General features: G+C 43.2%; 2 protein-coding genes across 7 annotated transcripts in view; one reads left to right on the forward strand and one right to left on the reverse strand.

Annotated features, from left to right (window-relative positions):
• Positions 1-239: 239 nt before the first annotated feature.
• On the reverse strand, positions 240-17,935 carry CKAP2L (cytoskeleton associated protein 2 like). Of its 2 annotated transcripts, none has more exons than XM_010958980.3 (9): positions 17,845-17,935; positions 16,105-16,171; positions 14,580-14,631; positions 11,412-12,670; positions 7,958-8,165; positions 6,925-7,080; positions 4,613-4,676; positions 2,910-3,099; positions 240-1,427 (listed from the first exon to the last, which is right to left on the reverse strand). In XM_010958980.3, the coding sequence occupies exons 1-9, from the start codon at positions 17,873-17,875 to the stop codon at positions 1,202-1,204; spliced, it is 2,253 nt and encodes a 750-aa protein (XP_010957282.1). In that variant the 5' UTR covers positions 17,876-17,935; the 3' UTR covers positions 240-1,201. The 2 variants fall into 2 exon arrangements, with proteins under 2 accessions (XP_010957282.1, XP_045375513.1); XM_045519557.2 differs by having other exon boundaries at positions 7,958-8,168.
• A 106-nt stretch (positions 17,936-18,041) lies between these two features.
• The window catches only part of IL37 (interleukin 37), a 107,582-nt gene continuing 106,737 nt past the window's right edge, over positions 18,042-18,886 (forward strand). For all 5 annotated transcript variants that reach the window (XM_074354650.1, XM_074354652.1, XM_074354653.1 and 2 more), the window contains exon 1: positions 18,042-18,156. The gene's annotated coding sequence lies outside the window, so the exon portion shown is untranslated. The remainder of the gene's footprint in view (positions 18,157-18,886) is intronic.

The following is an 18,886-nucleotide window of genomic DNA, read 5'->3' on the forward strand; positions in this document are numbered from 1 at the left end:
CCTGGTTTTTAAGCAGAGAGAGATGGCTCTGCTTCAGAGAGAGATGGCTCTGCTTCCTTCACACTGGAAAACTCATGTCCTGGGCAAGGCTGATGGTGAGATCAAGGCGAGCTCTCCAGGGTAATGAGTGTTTCCTCTGGGGCCCCTTGGGATCGCCTGTTGGTGTCTCCCCAGACAAACCCCTAATTCTCTAGGCCAAGCCACAATCACTGTTTTCTGTAATAAGTAAGACAAATGAATAAGCAGGAATGAATAAAATTTAATGTTTTTTTTAAGATAATACATAAATATGAAGAAAACTAAAATTTAAAATATGCTGCCTAGGTTTTTCTATACATTCTATTTACAGAACGGTTCTGATTTTACCTTTCCAAGAGCAGTTGCCCAGAAGGAGGAAAGGCAACCTATAATAGTGGGGCCTAGACTGTCTTCTTAGGCCAGGTGTCCCCTAGCAGAGCAAGGAATTGACCCGAAGAGGCAAGGGTCCTCTCCCCACCCCTCTCTGCTGCTCCCTTTTGTGTTTATTTGAAGCATTTCTGAATAATAACTGCAAAATTAGGTTTGAATATAAAAAGCTGGATGACCACCCCAGTGCAGAATTGTGTTTCATGACAGGAGACCAGGCACAGAAAGGACATGAATTACCCCCTCACTTACAGGTTTCTGTGACGGAGGTCAAGGATCACACATGAAAGTCGTCTGTGATCTCGGAGCAGAGGCCTAACTAGTATAAACTCATCTGTAAGACGAGGGGGCTTGACCAGATGGTCTGTCACATCCCTTCTGGCGGGGAAGGCTAGTTCCTAAGCTCAGATCTTCCACGCCGGGAGGAGGAGGGGTGCTAAGTGGATGCAGGTCAATCGTATTGCAGAACTGACCTGCTGATACAAAAAATGTGTTGGGACTAAGGTAGGTCAATAAAGTTCAGACTTTTTACCGTAGTTGTGGGGTAAATATCCAGTAGTTTGAAATTTCTGTGTGCTGTAAAACTGCAGCAAATTAGTCTTAAACAAATCAAACTTTCCTGTGGGGATATAAAATTTGAGAGTAAGCCCAGTGAATTCCTTTCTAAGTGCCGGGAGCCCACAGTCCGCACCCGGGCTGCCTCTCCATTACACAGTCCTCCAGGTCTCCCGGGTAAGTGCACTTCTTGTCTCATGGAGGCTCTGAAATGTCTCTCTTTTTTTTAAGCATCAAGGAATTATGATTCAGGGATTTGAAACCCTAATGTTACCGGCAAAGCCTCATTTTTGCGGAATATAAAACACTCTGTGTCTTCCACTTCTAAGAGCTCACTGAGAGAAGCCACGACTAAGTCGTGTTCCTGCAGCATCTCCGGGTAGCGGGACACCGCTCGCTCGATCCTCGTGGAGCGCCGCACGGGGGTGATGAGTTTCATGTCTTGCACTTCCGGCATTCCGCTCACCCTGAGAGACAGCAAGAGGTGCATTCAAAACCTTACTACTTCTTCTGAAATCCTACTTACTATTCTTTATTTTTTTCTTATTCCTTAACAAAACATGGTAGACATTTTACTGTAAGAACCATGTAAGAGCCATGTCTAGAGCAGCTCTCGTCCCAAGACGGCTTTTCCCTGATTGTCAGAATGAACCAGGTGGTGTCTGTCCGCTCTCAGATGGTGTAAATATAGGGATTTAACTGAATGAAGTGTTAAGTGTGTTTTTTATGTGAAGTCAGCTACTTGGCAGTTGGTGTTTGTTTATTCCATAAACTTTCAAAGAATTGACAGGTTTTGAGGAAATTGGGCCTAAGACCAAATGAGGTTGGACCAATGAATTCTAAGATTCTTTATGGCTTTGACAGTAACTTATTCAAAAAACATCCTTTAAGATGGTGGACTAAACCACGAACGAAAACTGGAACAAACAACGTCTTCCTGGTAAACTTTAACGCATTCCAGTGACAGGCAGCCTGCAGGACAGGCCGCAGGGACCTTTCCATCTAGTGAATGCTGTCCCCATCCACAAAACCACTGACTACATTAGCCTGACAAAACTGGCGGCCAGTCTGCTGAAAACTCTCCCAATGAATTCTAGATCCACCAAGGGGGGATTGTCACATCAACTGCTTGCTTTCATCCACCCCTGAGCTGCCTACAGTGGGGAAGTACCACGTTAGAGAGGAGATGAGGACTGGAAGAGGCCTGGCTGTGCTTTCTAGAGAACTAAGATACAGAACTGTGGTCCTGGTGCTTTTGTTTGGGAATTCTCCTTTCAAGAGCACAAATAGAGATCAAATGCTATGCTAATGTTTTAGAAAATGACACTGATAGCCTGATGCAGTTCCTTAAATTTCTATGGATTCTGCCTTAAACTTTTACTTGTTTAGAAACCAAATGCCTTTGATATTGTGAGCAGCCTCTTACTAGTACACACCCGACCGCCATCCCTGTTCTTATAGGGCTATTAACTGCCCCATCTGTCCCAGCTACAGAGGTCACCCCTGCTTGGCAGTCTGCGCAGCATCCCTGCCGCCACCACGTCCCCCCCAGGACTGGCAGGAAAGGTAGGCGGGGCCTGCAAGTGCAGGACAAATGAGGGGGAACGGGTGAGACGATTCCAGGACGTTCCAGGAGGGAGGGGTGAGTCCTCCCCAACACCCCTCCTGACTCAGCAGCACCTTCCTCACTGCAGGTCGGGTCTCCTTGGGGGGGCGGTGGGGATGATGAGGGTATGGAGAGAGGACACAGACCTTCTTGGCAATGGTTCCACCCATCCCCTCACCCTCAGCTCCTTCCCTGAACACCAAAGATGGATTAGACCACCTAGTCCTCGTATGAGGAGTAAGGTTTCACTCATCTGCTGGTATCCTGGATCTGCAGAGGAGAAATTAAGAACTGGACATGAATTAGACTTGCGAGCACAAAGCCTGCTTTCGAGTTTGCTTACCTAGGGATTGGGGCGATCTGTAATTTGATACCATAATGATTATTCTGTTCTGTCTTGGTTATCTGAGGTGTTGCTGTAACCTGTTCCCTCTTCTTTGGGGAAAGACAAGACTTCCCAGACTCCATCTTCTTGGCCAGCTCTTCTATTGATGCTATATTAGTTTCAGCAACTAAAGAGTCAGAGGTAATCCCTGTGTATGCAAGGTCAAAAAGAAAAGTACGATTTAGCAGTTTAATACAGAAGCTAAAACTCCATAAAATGAAAACGCAACATATACAATGATTTCCCAGTGATCCTTATGGATTCTATACACTAAATAAAGAGTATTTGACTTGGAGTGGGACTTTTAACTAGTTTTCCCTGCTAATCACTCTAGTAATACCCATCTTCCTAACCAGCCCTCCAGACAGCCCGTGGGCCTCCTTGCCTCTTGCGAATGGACCCTTCATTCCCTTTCAACATTCTGAAAACATCCCCAATCTCTTCCCCATGCTCGAGAGGGCCCCTTAGGGACTAGTCATTGGCCTTGTACCCTTACACCACACCTGGGATCAATTTTCCTGACTCATGAGGGTTAACTCACTTGAACTTGATCCCCTCTGTACCCAGAGATGACCATATGGTTGTCACCCTGGACAGTAAGTGAAAAAATGTCTTATGTTAACACAATCTGCGTGGTAGCCTAACCACAACAGCCAAATGAAGGGAAGGAAATTAGACTGAGACAGGCAGACACTGTGGCTGGAGGCTGAGGACCCCCCCCCCCCCCAAGAGAGGCCAACTGGGGCCAGTAGTAGAAAGGCATGGATTCGTGTGTCCTTTTTTTCTTTTTTAATCCCTTTGAAGAACACTGCCACATGTTAAAACTGAAAAAGGAAAAACAAACAAACATCTGAATTGCAGCATCATTCCCAGTAGGAGTACCACTGAGGACATTTACTCTACGATCTTACTCCCAGAAGTAATGAGTTACTGAGCTGTAATTCCACATGCCTTGATTATTTCCCAAAGTTCAGTCTACTCTTTTTTTTTTTCCCTCACTGAAGTACAGTTGGTTCACAATGTTGTGACAGTTTCAATCAATCTACTCTTAAAGGAAAAAGATCTGTCATCTTCTAAGGTCATAAAAAGAATTCGTTTCATTTTCTCAAGGCAGCTTGCTTTCTCTTCCTATTCATAGAACAAGTATTATAAGCAATTATACATAATGTGCCACTCACTGTGTTGGGCACATTTTTCATAGAAGAGTTCTCTAAAGGTTCTGACCGATGACAGCAATGGTCAACTAAGTGAAACAGTTCCTGAGATGGCCACTATTAAAGTATAACAGGAATTTGGATGTACACTTGTTGCTGGGTTTGTCACGATTAAACATGTAACTTAAACCAAACCAGTGCTCCCCTTTGCCTCAGTCTCTTCCGGCAAAGAGCCACCTGTCTTCTCTTACCTTTTCTCCAGGGAAGCAAGACACCCTAATCTAGGCTGCTCTGGTGGGAACCTTTGTTTGGTGTTAAGCAGTCATATCTACTTGTAATAACAGAAATAAATCAGCTGCTGCTGAAGGCCGAAAGGGCCAGGCCACAGAAATCAAGAAGCAAGAGGCATTTCAGGGCACTTATAATTCTTTTTCTCCCCTATATATTCCTCAGTGACTTTTACTTGAGTGGCTGGAGGGAATGAATTTAAATACAAAGTACCAGTACCTTCTGTGGTTCTCTTTGGATCTTGCAAAATGTTAAGAACAACTTCCCGCAACTCTTGTATTGGCTGGAAAAAAAGGAAGAAAATACATGAAAAGTATTAAAAAAATTAATGGAAAAAATGATCTAAGGAACTTATGCTGTTTAACATCAAATGCTTTTTATAATAAAAATGTTTCCTTTTTTATCTCTTGTCTAACTATAAATACCATTTAAAAGGTTTCAGTTTTCGCTTTCTGGGAAAAATGAAGGAACAAAGAAAATGTTGGTTAAATGCTGGCATGCTTGGCCTTAAGAAGATATGTATTTATGAAAAGTTGTCTATAATAAAATTTCTCCAAATCAAATTAATTTTCTTATTGATTTATAAGATCCCATTGAAGATGTGTTCCCACATAAAGATTCTGGCCCAAAGATGTAAAGCTAGCCATATAGAAAATTTGTCATGTATGTTTAGTGTTGTCTTAACTGAATTTTTGTTTTTATCATAGAAGTCATATACCTCGTTACAGAAAACCAAACAACAGGTCAAACTTAAAAAGAAATCACCCATGATCCCATCACCCAAATACAACCTTCAGTTAGCACTTTGGGCAGTTTTCGCCCAGCCTTTCCTTTCTTTCTTCTTTTATTTGACATAACATAAAAAATATACACTAAAAAAAAAAGAAAGCTATTACAGAAAAGTAATTTTCTGATAAAATTATCTGAGATAGTCTTCCTTTTTTAAAGGGTGTCAGCCACGCCATGAAGCAGAACATCACAAATGAACTGCACTTTCTCATAGGAACGTAGTATTTGGAGGCTGCTCTTCCTGACCCGGGTCTCTGTATCAGATAAGTAACAAATGTACACTGACAACAGGGCATAAAAGCAAAGCTATCTATACAGTTTTGCAAAATCTAAAATACTGTGAGCTTAAGGAAATGGGAATAAATGTACAGAATACATTGCAAAGTCTTAATTATATAAAACCTTCATCAAGTGGATTTTATATGTTTACAGGCTTCTATTTAAGATGATGGATTGAATACACATTGACTTCTAATCCCTCTTGAAGCTTTACTGAAACGACAATAAAGGGATGAAAGGCAAGCAGCAGCCACAGAGAACAGGAGAAAGAGCAGGAGGCAGAGATAACCAGTCTGGCTGCCGTGAAAGAGCCAATTCTATGCCGGGGGTGTGGCTGAGGAACAGCCGGATTTGACCCCAGAGCCTCTGAAAGGCTCAGGAATGGATGGTGGGGTCAAACTCAGGAGGACCCTTGAGCATCTGTCAAAAAGCAGGCAGACCTCCAAACGCACCCTGCATCCCTGAACTCTAGGCCTCCTGGCGACCGTGCCCTTCCTCCCTCCTCCTAACTCCAGCTGGGCCTGGATGCTCAGAATCTCTGGGGGAAATCACGCAAGACTGAGTGGGGGAGAGCCTACTGAAAAAGGGTCAGTGAAAGTCTTCCGGCTGAAGGGTGAGACTCCCAGCTCTCCACTCCCGCGTAACAAGGGTAGCCTGGTCTCTAGTTCCCAGGAAGGAGACTGGCCTCAGAGCAAAGACCTGAAGACACTGAAACTGAGGGTTCTTCAATCAATTGTCTCAGCCAGATCACCCTATAGTAAAGCCTCATCTGTATCCACAGCTTTTAATAAGCTTTTTAAAACCCATCTTATATATGCAAACAGCCCAGATTCATCAGCATCTGAGAAAAGCCTTTAACGAACAATAGAGAACAAACAAACAACACCTCCCCCGCCAAAAAAAAAAGTGAGAGAAGAAAAGACTGGAGGAGAATCAGACAACACAGCGAGAAAAGAGAATCTGAGGGTTTTGACGAAAGGAGGTCCCAGAATGACGGCCGGTAAAGACAGGGGTAAAGGACAACGTGCCGAGCTTGGAAGAGATCAGGAAGGGTCTAGGGGAAAGGTCTCTGAGAAAAAGAAATCAACAGAATATCTGATGTTTTGAAAGCATCGAGAAATTCAGACAATTAGAGAAGAGTTTGGGTATTAATTTTATAACAAATACTCAGAAAACTAAGCAGAGAAAACAAGACAATAATTTCAGGAACATTACATATTTCTACAGTGAGTGTAAAGTGAGAAATAGTCACTTGACAAGAAAGTGATTCTTCTGGTTTACATGTAACACTATTTTGTACACAATAAATGTTTTCATGAAAATGTCCATAAAGGACACATTGCACTTCTTATTTTGCATATAACTTTATGGAGTGAAATAGAAGCTTGAACATTTCACTTTGCAAACGGCAGAGAACTCACACGGGAGACTTTTTAAGTCGCCCTCCCAAGACTGATACTCACTGTGGCCCCATTTCTAATGGCCTCTTCGTACAGCGCGATAACATCAAAGGTGCCTTTACTCGCCAGCAACTTCGCTTTGCAGATCCAGAATTTAGCAAATTTTTCAGCCTCGGGAATACTGGACAATATGGCAAATACTTCATTAGAAAGCACACCCTGGAAAAAAAAGAAAAACACCCAGAGATAATTATTGCCACCTGTTATTCTCACATCTCCTAATATTTATCAAAGCAGGTATGCGGAAATCAGTCGGATCAATACTTTTTTTGAATTAAAAAAATTCAATTTTACTGAAGTTCAGTTTATATGTAATAAAATGTACCCATTTAAATAGTACACTTCAATGAGTTTTGACACTGATCATTAAATTTTCACTGTCAGCCCTGTGTGTGGCACGCCATCCCCTCTGATAATTCTTCGATCATTTTTGTGCACACAGGCTTCACAAAGTACTTTCATGGTCAACAGCTAGCTTCTGCACCTCTTTGTCTGTGTCCAGAGAGTCAGAAGTGCCTGGGTATTTTTGAGCCCTCAGGGGCAGTCATTAATCAATGATCACAGAACTACTAACGCTACGGGCCCGTCCCTGATGAGGACAGCGCTGAGAGGTGTGGCCCGCACGGCGTCCAGAGCTCCCCCGTGGGACTGTCCACAGTTACTCTTTTGACTTTAGCCTCACACCCAAATGTCAAACGTTTACAGTTTGGACCTTGATGCATGAAGAAGGCAAAGTTCCGTTTGGATTCCTCTGGAGCCAGAGGGTTAATTTCCCAACTTCTGTGTGCCTCAGCTTCCCTTGCAAAGTGGGTACAGTCACAGTCATTATGGTAACTGTATGAGATCATCTGAGTACAGTGCTCAGAGCAGCGCCTGGCATCTAAGCACATGTCATTATCATATCATCCTTCTATATTAAAAAGAGCAGCTGAATTTCTGCTTAGACAGAGGCTATCTCCTCTACACTATATTTAAGAAAAATGTTTAAAAACTCTAAGACTCGGCAGAGCTTCGGGAACTTTTCGGCCTCACTCACCCCTTCAATGAGTTGCACACATTCTGCCAGAGTCTTGTCGATCTTACTGGACAGCTCAAGTTGCGCTTTCTTTTCTTCCTCTTCTTTTTCCATACTCTTCCAGAACGAAATATTCATTTCCTCTATTATTTTTCTTTTTGTTTTAAGTTCCATGGGAGGCCGTTTATAGATTTTCCCCTTAGATTTCTGCCATTCTTCCAACTGCTTCCTGCTATGCAATTAAAGGAGAGAAAGGCGTTAGGGTTTTATTCTGTATCTAGTCAAGCTTCTAAAGTATGATATGCATACATTATCACTAAACACCTTCAACTACAAAGTCAGGAGAGCGGGATTAAAAACAATTTACAAATCAGGAATGGCAGCACCGGTCACCCCCGCCCTTCAGAAGGCAGATGCCTGAGGGGTTACTAGGCTCACAGGTGGTTAGTACCTCAGTCTTCACACTCCTTAATTTCCTGATGATTCTTCAATATTCTTCTCTGAAAAATTTTTTTTTTTCCTGTATGCTACCTCTGGCAGTTGCTTTCCTCAGACATCCCCCCATCTCTGAGATCACTAACTCAGCACTCCATTTCTCTCACCGGGAGCTTTCTACCCGCACTCAGCCAGACCCACCAAACCTGCATTCTGCTCTCAGTGGGGTCCTGGCCACGCAAAGTGACCCGCTTTGCCCAGTTCCTTGGCCCTCTCCTGACCACACATGACCCCCTCTTCCCCTAACAAGATCAGTAATTTCCAGACTCTTTTCTTAAGCATCTAGTCCTCTGATGGTGCCAAGTCCTAACCCCCACTCCCCTCTCCCCACCCTGTTCACTCTGAGTCCTGCTTCTAAGCAGTCAGCAGACTGCTGGGGGACGCACCATGACACGGTGACCCAAGCGTTTGAATGCAGGCTCTTTAGCTTCTTAAAATTATGACATGTTTATGACTCACAAACATACATTTCAGCCCAGATCTCCCCCTAGAGCCCCAAACTTTGTCAAATCCACCGCCTAACTGATACCTTTTATTTGATGTCTGACAGGCATTTTCAAATTTAATACTGTTCAAAACAAAGTTCTTGATTTTCATCTTCAAATCTCTTCCCAAACCGCCTTCCCTACGTTGGTGAACAGTATCCCGATCTGCCCAGTTGCTAGGACCTGGGACCAGGAGCTGCCTGTGAGCAGTCCTCTCCTTCCCCGACGTCCTACACATCATCGCAGTCAGATCGCTCTACCTCCACCACCACCATTCTGCCCCAGATCCCTGTCGCCTTCTGCCTGAAATGCTGCAGCAGCCTCCTGACGCATCTCCTTGCTCTCACTCTTGTCAGATTCACCCTGTGCACAGCAGCTAGAGCCATCTTTAAAATGTAAACCAGAGTCACTGCCAGGAACTTCCCATGGCTCTTGGAATAAAATTCAAACGGTTTTCCATGGCCGGGAGGTGCAGTGCAGTTTGGCTCCTGCCTGCTTCTCCAACCTCATTCACACCACTCCCCTCCACTCGCTACCTTCCAGGAGCTCTGGCGTCCTTTCAGTTACCTGACCCAAGCCCATTCCTCCCTCAGGGTCTTGTCCTCTATTCAAATATCTTGAAGAGGTAACTTTCTGTAATTATTCTGTCTTACTTAACCAACATGTAGATTTTCTATCTTCTCCACAAGAATGCAAGGTCTACGGAGGCAGAAAGCCTGGATGTCCCAGTGCCTAGCATAGCATTTGGAACACACAACTGTTTAATAACATTATAATAACACTCACCTTTTTTGGTGTATAGTTTTGTGAGTTTGGACAAATGCATGAAACTGTGTAACCATAACTACAAGCCAGATCTAACACCCTCAAAATCTCCCCTATGTTCCTTGGTGGTCAACCCTGCCCTCCACGCCCAGCTCCTGGCAATCGCTGATCTGGGTTCTGTCCTTATAGTTTTGCTTTTTCCAGAATGTCAATAACTAATAAACGCTTTTCTTTTCCCCCTGACTCCTGAGCCCAGGCCATACCATGCTTATTTCAGCCCAACTCCTTCCCCTTCTGCTTCATGATGGAAGCAGAGACATCCGGCATGTGTTCAGCATTCTCATCTCCTCACCTCTCCTTCTCATCACACACAAAGAGGGAATTTGCCTCTTTAAAGCCAATGTAATGCCACAACTCTATCATTCTTGTATTTTCTACATACACAGCAGAAAAAAGCTCTTTAAGGGTTGACTGTGACTGTGTGCTCACCGCTGTATCTCCCTAGGACACTGGAGGTACTGAAGGAACACTCAAGGAATGAATGAGTGATCCTTCTCTCTCCACTGTAATCAAACATGGCCCCACTGTAATCAAACTGTCTTACAATCCACTGTCTGTCATCAGGTCTAGACCGTGAGCTCCAGGGTAGGGTCCCTGACCTCCTCATTCACCAGCCCCAGGTCTTTGCATTCAGCTTTCTTTTTGCTCAGAAGATTGGTCCTTCTTCTTGTCAGTGTCCTTTTCCCAGCCCAGATGTCACAGTTGAAAGTCCCTTTCCTGACCCTAGCATCTAAAGAAGCCACCCCAGCCTCCCCCTCTTACTCACATCACCCTGAATTAAGTTGTTTACGTCTGTCTCTTCAGCAGGGCAGAGAGCTGGCTGGTGGCGCTCAGGGCTGTGTTCAGAGAATAAATCCTGCCCTCAGCTCACCCTGCAATACCTTTTAGCCGCCATCTAAATATACTCGCTCCTTTCATCCTTGCCAGGAATCTCCTTATTTTCTGCTCCAATTAAGTGCACACAGGTGCTTCTGGGAGGTTCACAGCTGTATGAGAATATGTCTGGTCCTGTGCAGAAAGGGTATGAAATCCCTTGGTTCTATTTCAAGCATTGCATATGTTAATGTTAACCCCAGAAGCCTGAGATCCTGATTTTTTACCATTTTAGCCCTATACGTGAGCTGATTAGTCCTCTCTGCCTCAGCTTACTTTCCAAAACCTGGTCTGCTCAGGCTGAGGGACGTTTCCTGTTCCTTCTCCCCAGACAACTTTTTGGATTTAACCACTAGTCTGCTGGACAAGGGACTACCATCTCCCCGTTTCTGAGCTAGGTAAACTCGCTACTCTGGCTCCTCCTACCCGGCCTCCTCCGTTGCTGTTCAGTCCCTGCAGGGCGCTTCCTGACTTCCTGAGCAGTCTCCATCTGCAACCCTTACTTCTTATTCAACCATTCTGTTTCAGTTTCTTTTTAAAAAATAAATTATTTCAGGCACAAAGGAAATTACAGAGAATAATTTATAAGACATGTATGTACCATGCAGCTCTATCAAATCTTAATACTTGTTTTATTTGCTTCAAATCTTCTTCTTCTTATTTTTTTTTTTTAAGGGTTGTAGCTAAAAATTACTCAGGAGCCCTTATTTATGACCTGCTTCCTGACTTGAGCATTCCTGATGGTCAATTTGTCTAATCATTTTAATGTGCAGAATTTTGGAATGAAAGTGAGGTACCTTCGATCCTCCGCTGTGGTCTTCTTTGTATTTGGATTAGTCTGGGTCCCACCTGAGGCTCCTCTTCCATTTACGGCTGTGCGACCAGCTTGCGTTTTGGGAGCTGTCTTGTTTAGAAAATAGCTCTGGGGAAGGGTCCTCTTCAGCTTGGAGTCCAAAGTCCGCGCTTTTTGTTGACAGCTGTTGTTGAATTTGTTCCCATTGGCTCCTCCGTTGGCTCTTGTGCGAGGGGTGCTTGGAATGGCTGAATTGAAGCTACCAACTGTCAACTTAGGTCTTTGGCTCATGGCTTTGGATTTTTGCAGAACACATGACGTCTGAGGTCTAAAACAGGCTTGAGTGGGTTTACGATCTCGCTTAACGTTTGGATTTCTGTTGCTACATCCTCCCTGAAGCACACTGGGGTGTGTCCTGGGCTTGGTACATTTTACTTCCTGTTCGGTAACTGTGCATGATTGTAACTGAGTTTCATTTGATCTTTCATATTTACCCATCTTAACCTTTATATTCTTTATGTCCTTGACCGCTGGTTTCTTTGATGCTTGAGTCCTATTAATTGTCTGAACAAAGTGAGAGGGAACGGTTTTTGCCGGTTTTGCACCTGGTCTTGCAAGATCTTTTCCTCTGGAGAGTTGTTGTGACTTCAGTGGTGGAATTCGGATTTGTGTTTCTCCAATAAATCGTTTATTAACTGTTTTTTTCCGAACAGCACTATTCACTGAACTTTTGTTCAAGGCTTGTTTTGTTGGAGCCAAACTGCTCTTGGTTGGATTATAAGAGTCAGTTTTTGGCTTACTTTTCACCCATAATTCAGCATTTGGCCCCCTCTCAGAGTCTGGTGAGGTTTGGGACAAGTTCTCTTTGTTTCTCTCTTCTTGACAACTATCTACAGATTCATTTCCAACATGGGTGTTAGCCACGGAGTCTGTGTGTTTAGCATCCCCTCGATCTGTTACCTGCTGCTTTGTAGTTTTCAATTCCTGTATATTAAGTGACCCCATGGCTTTTCTTGATAGTTCGCCAGTAGTGGATGATCCAAATCCACACTGTTGTTGACTATTGCTGGAACGCTTACAGTTTGGGTTAGAAGAAACATATCCTGAAGTCAGCCTTTTGCCCAGAAGTTTTGGTGGCTCCAACTGTGGCCTCTGGGACCTTGTGATATTGGCAGTTCTGAACCGAAGTTCAGTGCTGATGGGTCTTGTAGGTTTGACAGGCAAAGCAACATGGTTGGTAACATCCTTTTTGGGTCTAATAGTCTAAAAGACACACACACAAAAAGTAAATTCATAACAATAGTCCATTGTTTTTAAGATAAGAAGTTAATTATTTTATTTCTAATTTCATTTAGGAAACTTGAATCCTGGGAAAATAAAGGCTCACTAATAAATGATTTCTATAACTTAAGTTTCTATCAAAAATATATTAGAATCTTTTAGCTTGATAGAATTAAGCAGAGATGCAGTGAACATACAAAAATTACCATTTTAAAAATAAATTTGGCTCAAACAAGTATTTGCTGAATGCCCATTATGTCCCAGTGAAGAGCCTTTCTAGGGACTCTGTAAAGATACATACATAATAGACTTATGTGAGGGTACCTCTCAAGTTCCTCCTGGTACTTTGTGATTGCTGCACTGTTTTTTTTTTTTTTAGACAACATTGTAAAAGTCACAGTGTTACTCAAGAAGCTCTGTCTCATTCCTGGAGATCAGCAGCACGATCAGGTGGCAGATGCTGGGAGGCATGAGATGCTTTGGAACATCTCTCAACAAGCACCTAACATCTTGTAGAAAGCTAATCATATTTGTGAAGTCAGGACAGGGTTTTAAGGTTAGGTTCTATGTTACTAATAAGTAAATATTTCAGTCATGTGATTTAATTTTGAATAGAAAGGTAGGACCAGGTTGCAGAGAACTTTGAAAATGAAGGAGGGGCTTTTAGAGTTGATATGGTAACTAATAGGACCAGGCCACCCTGGACTGTGGAGCACCTGCACTGAACGCCATCACTCAGATTGTAATGATGCCTATTTGCCTAGTACTTTTAGTTTCTCCTACGTTCCATAACTGCCTTTCCCACTTCATTTTTATCTTCACAACTGTATACAGCAGATAGGGTGTCACCTCACTGAAGATCTGATTTACTGAAATCAGTAACTCTTACGGAGGGCCCCTTCCAGCAGATTTTTCCTTTAAGACTTGAATGCTACACCAGTTCAATCTGCATAAAGTAGAAGACTAACCCAGTGATTCCCAACTGTTCACACGCACCAATTTTGCCTTATATGCATTTTCTAACCTCCAGTGTTTAATGTCACGTGTACACATAACATGTATAGTCCATGTATGACATATATATGTCTATGCATGTAGATATATATGTATATATGTGTGTATTTATGTGTCTTTAATGAATGAGTCATTAAAACTTATTAAAATTGGCAACAGTATCTCACTTTGGGCAACATTATTTCAATTACATTTCTGAACTTAGATAAAACTATGGTTTTAAAAATTAAAGTTGGGATTTTTGTTATTTTATTGCAGAGGAAGAATCTGTGTCACTTTCATAAGCATAATTTCTCCCACTTAAACCTTAAATATGTTACGATCCTTTATCACTCCATCCACAGTCTAGCTGAACTGACTTGACAGCTTGGAAGGTCTAACATACATGTCCTCTTTTAATGACTGCTGAGCTATTTACCTTCATGGCAGTGTACCAAAGTGGTTAGGACCACAGGCTCCTAAGCCTACTAACCTGTTAAGAGATTAACAGTTATGCGACCTTGGGAAGTTAGTTATGCGGCCTTTCCGTGACTCAGTTCCCTCATCTGTAAAACAGGGCTCCTGAACAGTACCTACCTCATAAGGTTATTAACTCAGTGAGCGAATGCAAGTCAGAAAGTGAGTGACACATGGTAAGCATTCAATAAATGTTAGTTACTAAGAGGAACAAAGTGCACTTAAAGATTTTTTTAGTTAACAAAACTGAACTATAATATGTTGTACTTTTCAAAAAGTAATACTGTTTCTAACTAAACCAAATTATTCTTATGTTTACGAGAAATATCTTTGCAAAACATGTTTTTTAGGTTGTTAATATATTATTTTTATTGCCAATCATCCAAAATGAGTATTTTTTAAAAGACTGATTTCTACTTACAGATTTAGAAGGTGGAGGATTTGGGCAATTATTCTTGGTTTTTAGATAAGGCCTACAAAAGACAAAACAAGATTAATTCTTAGTACAGAAGAATCAGCAAGGCTTGTGAAGTATAGTGATTAAAAATTACGATGATTAGAATTTTAAATCACTAGAATTTCCATATATGGAAAAAAAATTCAAAAATTATAATCCATAGTCTCCTTATCCTCCCTTCCTTCCTGTTATTCTGCTCCTCAGTGACCACAACCAACCTCACCCGTTTTTTTGTGATTCTTTCTGAGATGTCCTATGTATAAATATTACATTCTAACAATATTAATGAAATATGTGTCTTATCTGCATAGTCTTACTCATTCAAACATTGTTCCCTGAATGCTGCAAATGTGCCAGGCACTGGGGATTCAATGCCAAATGAGATAATTAACTGCTTCTTTAAAAAACTTGCTTGTTTTTTCTATGCTTGTGAGTCTGTTTTGTCAATAAATTCATTTGTATTAAATCAGCTGTGCTTTAATAAAAAATTTTTTTAAAAATGTATCCTCAAAGAGTGAATTTTCAGCAGGGGAAAGTGATATAATTAAAAAATACTGGGTCACATATGAAATCTAGTTATGAGACAGAAAACTCAAAAAAAAAAAAAAACTAGAAAAATAGAGAATTTAGAAAGATACAATCTTCATGGATCATAAACAACTGGGACTAACAGGGACTTTGAACACGACCTGATGTTTGTTTCTCCCACCTTGAATATAAGTCCTGGAAGGGCAGGGACATCTGTCTTGTTAAGCACCATATGTCTAGAACCAAGAGTGACTGATACATTATAGATACTAAATAAATATTTGTTGAATAAATGAATCAGGTTTGTTTAATTGAAGAAATAAAGTCGAGTAAAAACCCAAAGTGAGAAGAAACTAAAATAAAAAAGGGGTGAAAGCTAACTCTGTAAAAATTCATTTTCCAAATACAAATTTAGCAACCTGTTGGGGAGAAAAGATATCAACACTAAGGCAAGGGAGATAAATAATAGCATTGAGATGATAAGATGTTGGCAAGAGATAAAAGCGAAGCAGGCACATGCTGTTCACCTCGAGTAAGTGCTGAGAAAATGACCAAAGAGCTGGAGGATGTGGGTGTGCAGCTGTGGAGGGTCGACTGAAACTGGCTCTTCTGCTTTACAAAGAAGCACCAGAACCAGGGCCATTCAACTCCTTGGCCAAACACTGCCTTCCCAAGAATCATCCTCCGAGGAGACAAAGCAGGGACAGGAAAAGCTTCCAGCGCTCCAGGTAATACTGTAGACCCTCCCCTCCTGCCTTCAGAGATTGTTACAATAATAATGCTTAAGTCTTTGCCAATGTTTTTTGTCCTGCCTGCATGGAAATGCCCTTTCTGCACAATCACAGGATCCCAATGCTGCCTGAGTAGACAGCAAACCTAAGAGCTATGTTTTGAAAAAGCTTTAAATTACTATTAGCAACCAGGGCAACAGAACTTGTATAACTGTGGGAGAAGAACTCACTTGGTGTTTTGGCACTTCAGCTTTCCCTTGGCTGCTAGGTACTCCTGCAGCTTTCTCTGCCGCTCTTCTGCAAAACAGGCAAGCAAACACGACAGAACTTCAGCTCGAGATTTTAACCAGCTCATTTACAGTCTAAAAGATGACACTTTTCTCTAATGATTTTGGCTTTGGACCATAACATTATAAAGCCCCTAGCCCTACAATATTGCCTCCAAGTTAACATCAACAATGTCATTTATATGCCACATTCTATACTACACTCTCCACACTTACTTTACTTCCTTCAATCTGCGCAACGATCTTATGAGTTATTTTACACTCTGAACTTTAAAGAGGATAAATGATATGATCAAAGTTACCCAGATAACATGTGCCTAAGCCAGGATTTGAAACCAGGTTTATCTAGCCCCAGAGTCCCTGCTCAGAGCCACTGTTTTCAGTTATGTCAAGTTTTGCATGAAGAAATCCTGTTATTGGCCCACCTCAGCTGGAGAGCTCAGGCCTTGTCTTATTAATCCCTCTGACAGGGATGATGATTTTTGCCCACAAACCCTTACATGGTTTCCTTTCGGACTAACGACAAAATAGGCCAGGTTAGGGTATTCATGGCAAACATCTATTCACATGGTGACCTTCTAAGGCAAAGGGATGAAAAGTCATTATTTCTGTCTTCAAGAAATTTCAGTCTAGTCCTGGAGATACAATAAACACAACAATAATGACAATATAAGGCAAAATATAAGGGCCATAAGGGAGGGTCAAAGAAAGAATGATGGGAGTCCAGAGGCAGGGACTGAGTGAGGGGAGTAGGTGATTGGAAAAGGCTAAAATTCAATAATGGCACCAAAAAAAAAAAAAAAAAAAAGACCATAAGGGTGCAAAACTACCCAACCTCATCTAAACTGAGTTGCCCTGTGTTTTGATATTTGGCTCTGACGCATCCCTAGGAGACAGCAGTGTAGAGGAGGGCTGATGGAGGCTGAAAGACCCGGCTGGAAGCCCAGCTCTGTTCTGTGACTTCTAGCAAGTTAGCAAACGTTGCTGCTGCTGAGCTTGTAACATGGGGCAGAAGCGTTCATCTTTAAGGGTTGTTGGGTAAAGTGTCTAGGACAATGCCCAGGCCCTAGGAGGCAGTCAGTCAGCAGGCACTGTCACCGAAACTAAACACTGTGTGCACTTGGGGGCAGGTGGCAGGCATCTGAGCAGGAGAATTCTGAAAGGCAGCAAAGGGCTCCAGACACACCTAGGAAGTCAGGGACCCCAGGACCCTCAGTCTCCGTGCAGATTTAACTCATCAGCTTCCAGGGTGCGCTGGCTCGCCAGGAGACTAGCTCCGCGACGGGCTCAGACTTGCCCTGACGGCTGTCACAGCTCGGGAAGGCGGCGCAGCCCCGAGGGCCACACCCCGTCTCTGCCCGCAGCCAAATCTGGGGCGCAGGAGGGCTTGGCTCCCTACTAGCTGTGCGACCCCGGGCTAGGGGCCTCAGGTTCTTTACCCAAAGGAGGTGACAAGGCAGCTTTTTGCAGAGCTGCTGCGGGAGTCACTGGACTGGAAGATGCCTGGCGCTTATCATTTGGGGCCGGGGCCTGGGCTCCGGGCAGCGTTCCCAGGACCGAAAATGCCCGCGGGGAGACAAAGGCAGGCAGGCGAGCGAACGGGCCACTTCCGCAGAAGGAGTTTACTCTGCGGCCTCCCTTCGTCCCCGCCCTTAAGTCACAGAGGCTGAAGGTCATACTCACCGGCGGCGGCGGAGGGCCCCGGCCGCACCATGACGCCCCAGCGACAGTTTCAACTCAAAGTCCGCGCCTGGAGCAAAGGCCAGTGCGCTGCGCATGCGCCCGCTCTCATTGGCGCCCGAGGATTTGAAACCCGCCAGTCGGAAGCGGGGGAGGGCGGGACTAAAGGAAACAGGCGCGTTGCGGTTGGCTCTGCCTTTCAAGCCCGCTCCTGGGGCCCTTTGATTGGAAGGACGTGCGGCGAGAGCGCCCTTGGCTCTGAAGGCGGCTGGTTGGGACGAAGGCGACTGATTGGGATGGAGGCGGAGCAGCTCTGTGAGTCTCCCCGACCCTTTTAAGGATGCGGCTTCTGGGCAGTGGTGCTATCATTTTCTTAGAAAGCTTGGGAGAGGGGAGGGGTGACCGGCCCTGGGGCTGCGCCGGGGACCTAGAAGGCAAGGCCTCCCTAACCCTCTCAGATCCTAAGGTTCACATAAAAATAAAATAAAACCCAAATCTGATGAATTTGGCAGCTCTTCGCGAGCATTCATCTCTACTTGTTATTGTGAAACTAAAGGCTCTTAGTTTTTGGTACAGCAGGTCAGTACCATTTCGACTTTTGATTGTGGTAAGATATACATAACAAAATTTACCATTTAAGCCATTTTTTTAAAGTGTACAGTTTAGTGGCATTAAGTACACTTAACAATGCTTTACAACCATAACCACTGTAAAAAATTAATGAACAGTTACCTCGGATAGAGTGGGGAAACCAGAAGGTGGAGTTCTCGTATCACCCATGTTGTAACATATGACAGAATTTCCTTCCTTTCTAAGGCTGAATAATATTCCATTCTATGTATATACCATATTTTGCACATACATTCATCTGCCCTGGACACTTGGGTTACTTACACCTTTTGGCTCTTGTGAATTATGTTTCTTTGAACATGAGTGTACTACTATCTGTTGGAGTCTCTGCTTTCAATTCTTTGAGATATATACCTAGAAGGGGTATTGTTGGATGAAATGGTAAGCCTGTCTTTAATTTTTTGAGGAACTGCCA

This window comes from Camelus bactrianus, chromosome 28 (assembly GCF_048773025.1).
Source record: "Camelus bactrianus isolate YW-2024 breed Bactrian camel chromosome 28, ASM4877302v1, whole genome shotgun sequence".
NCBI classification, from domain to species: Eukaryota; Metazoa; Chordata; class Mammalia; order Artiodactyla; family Camelidae; genus Camelus; species Camelus bactrianus.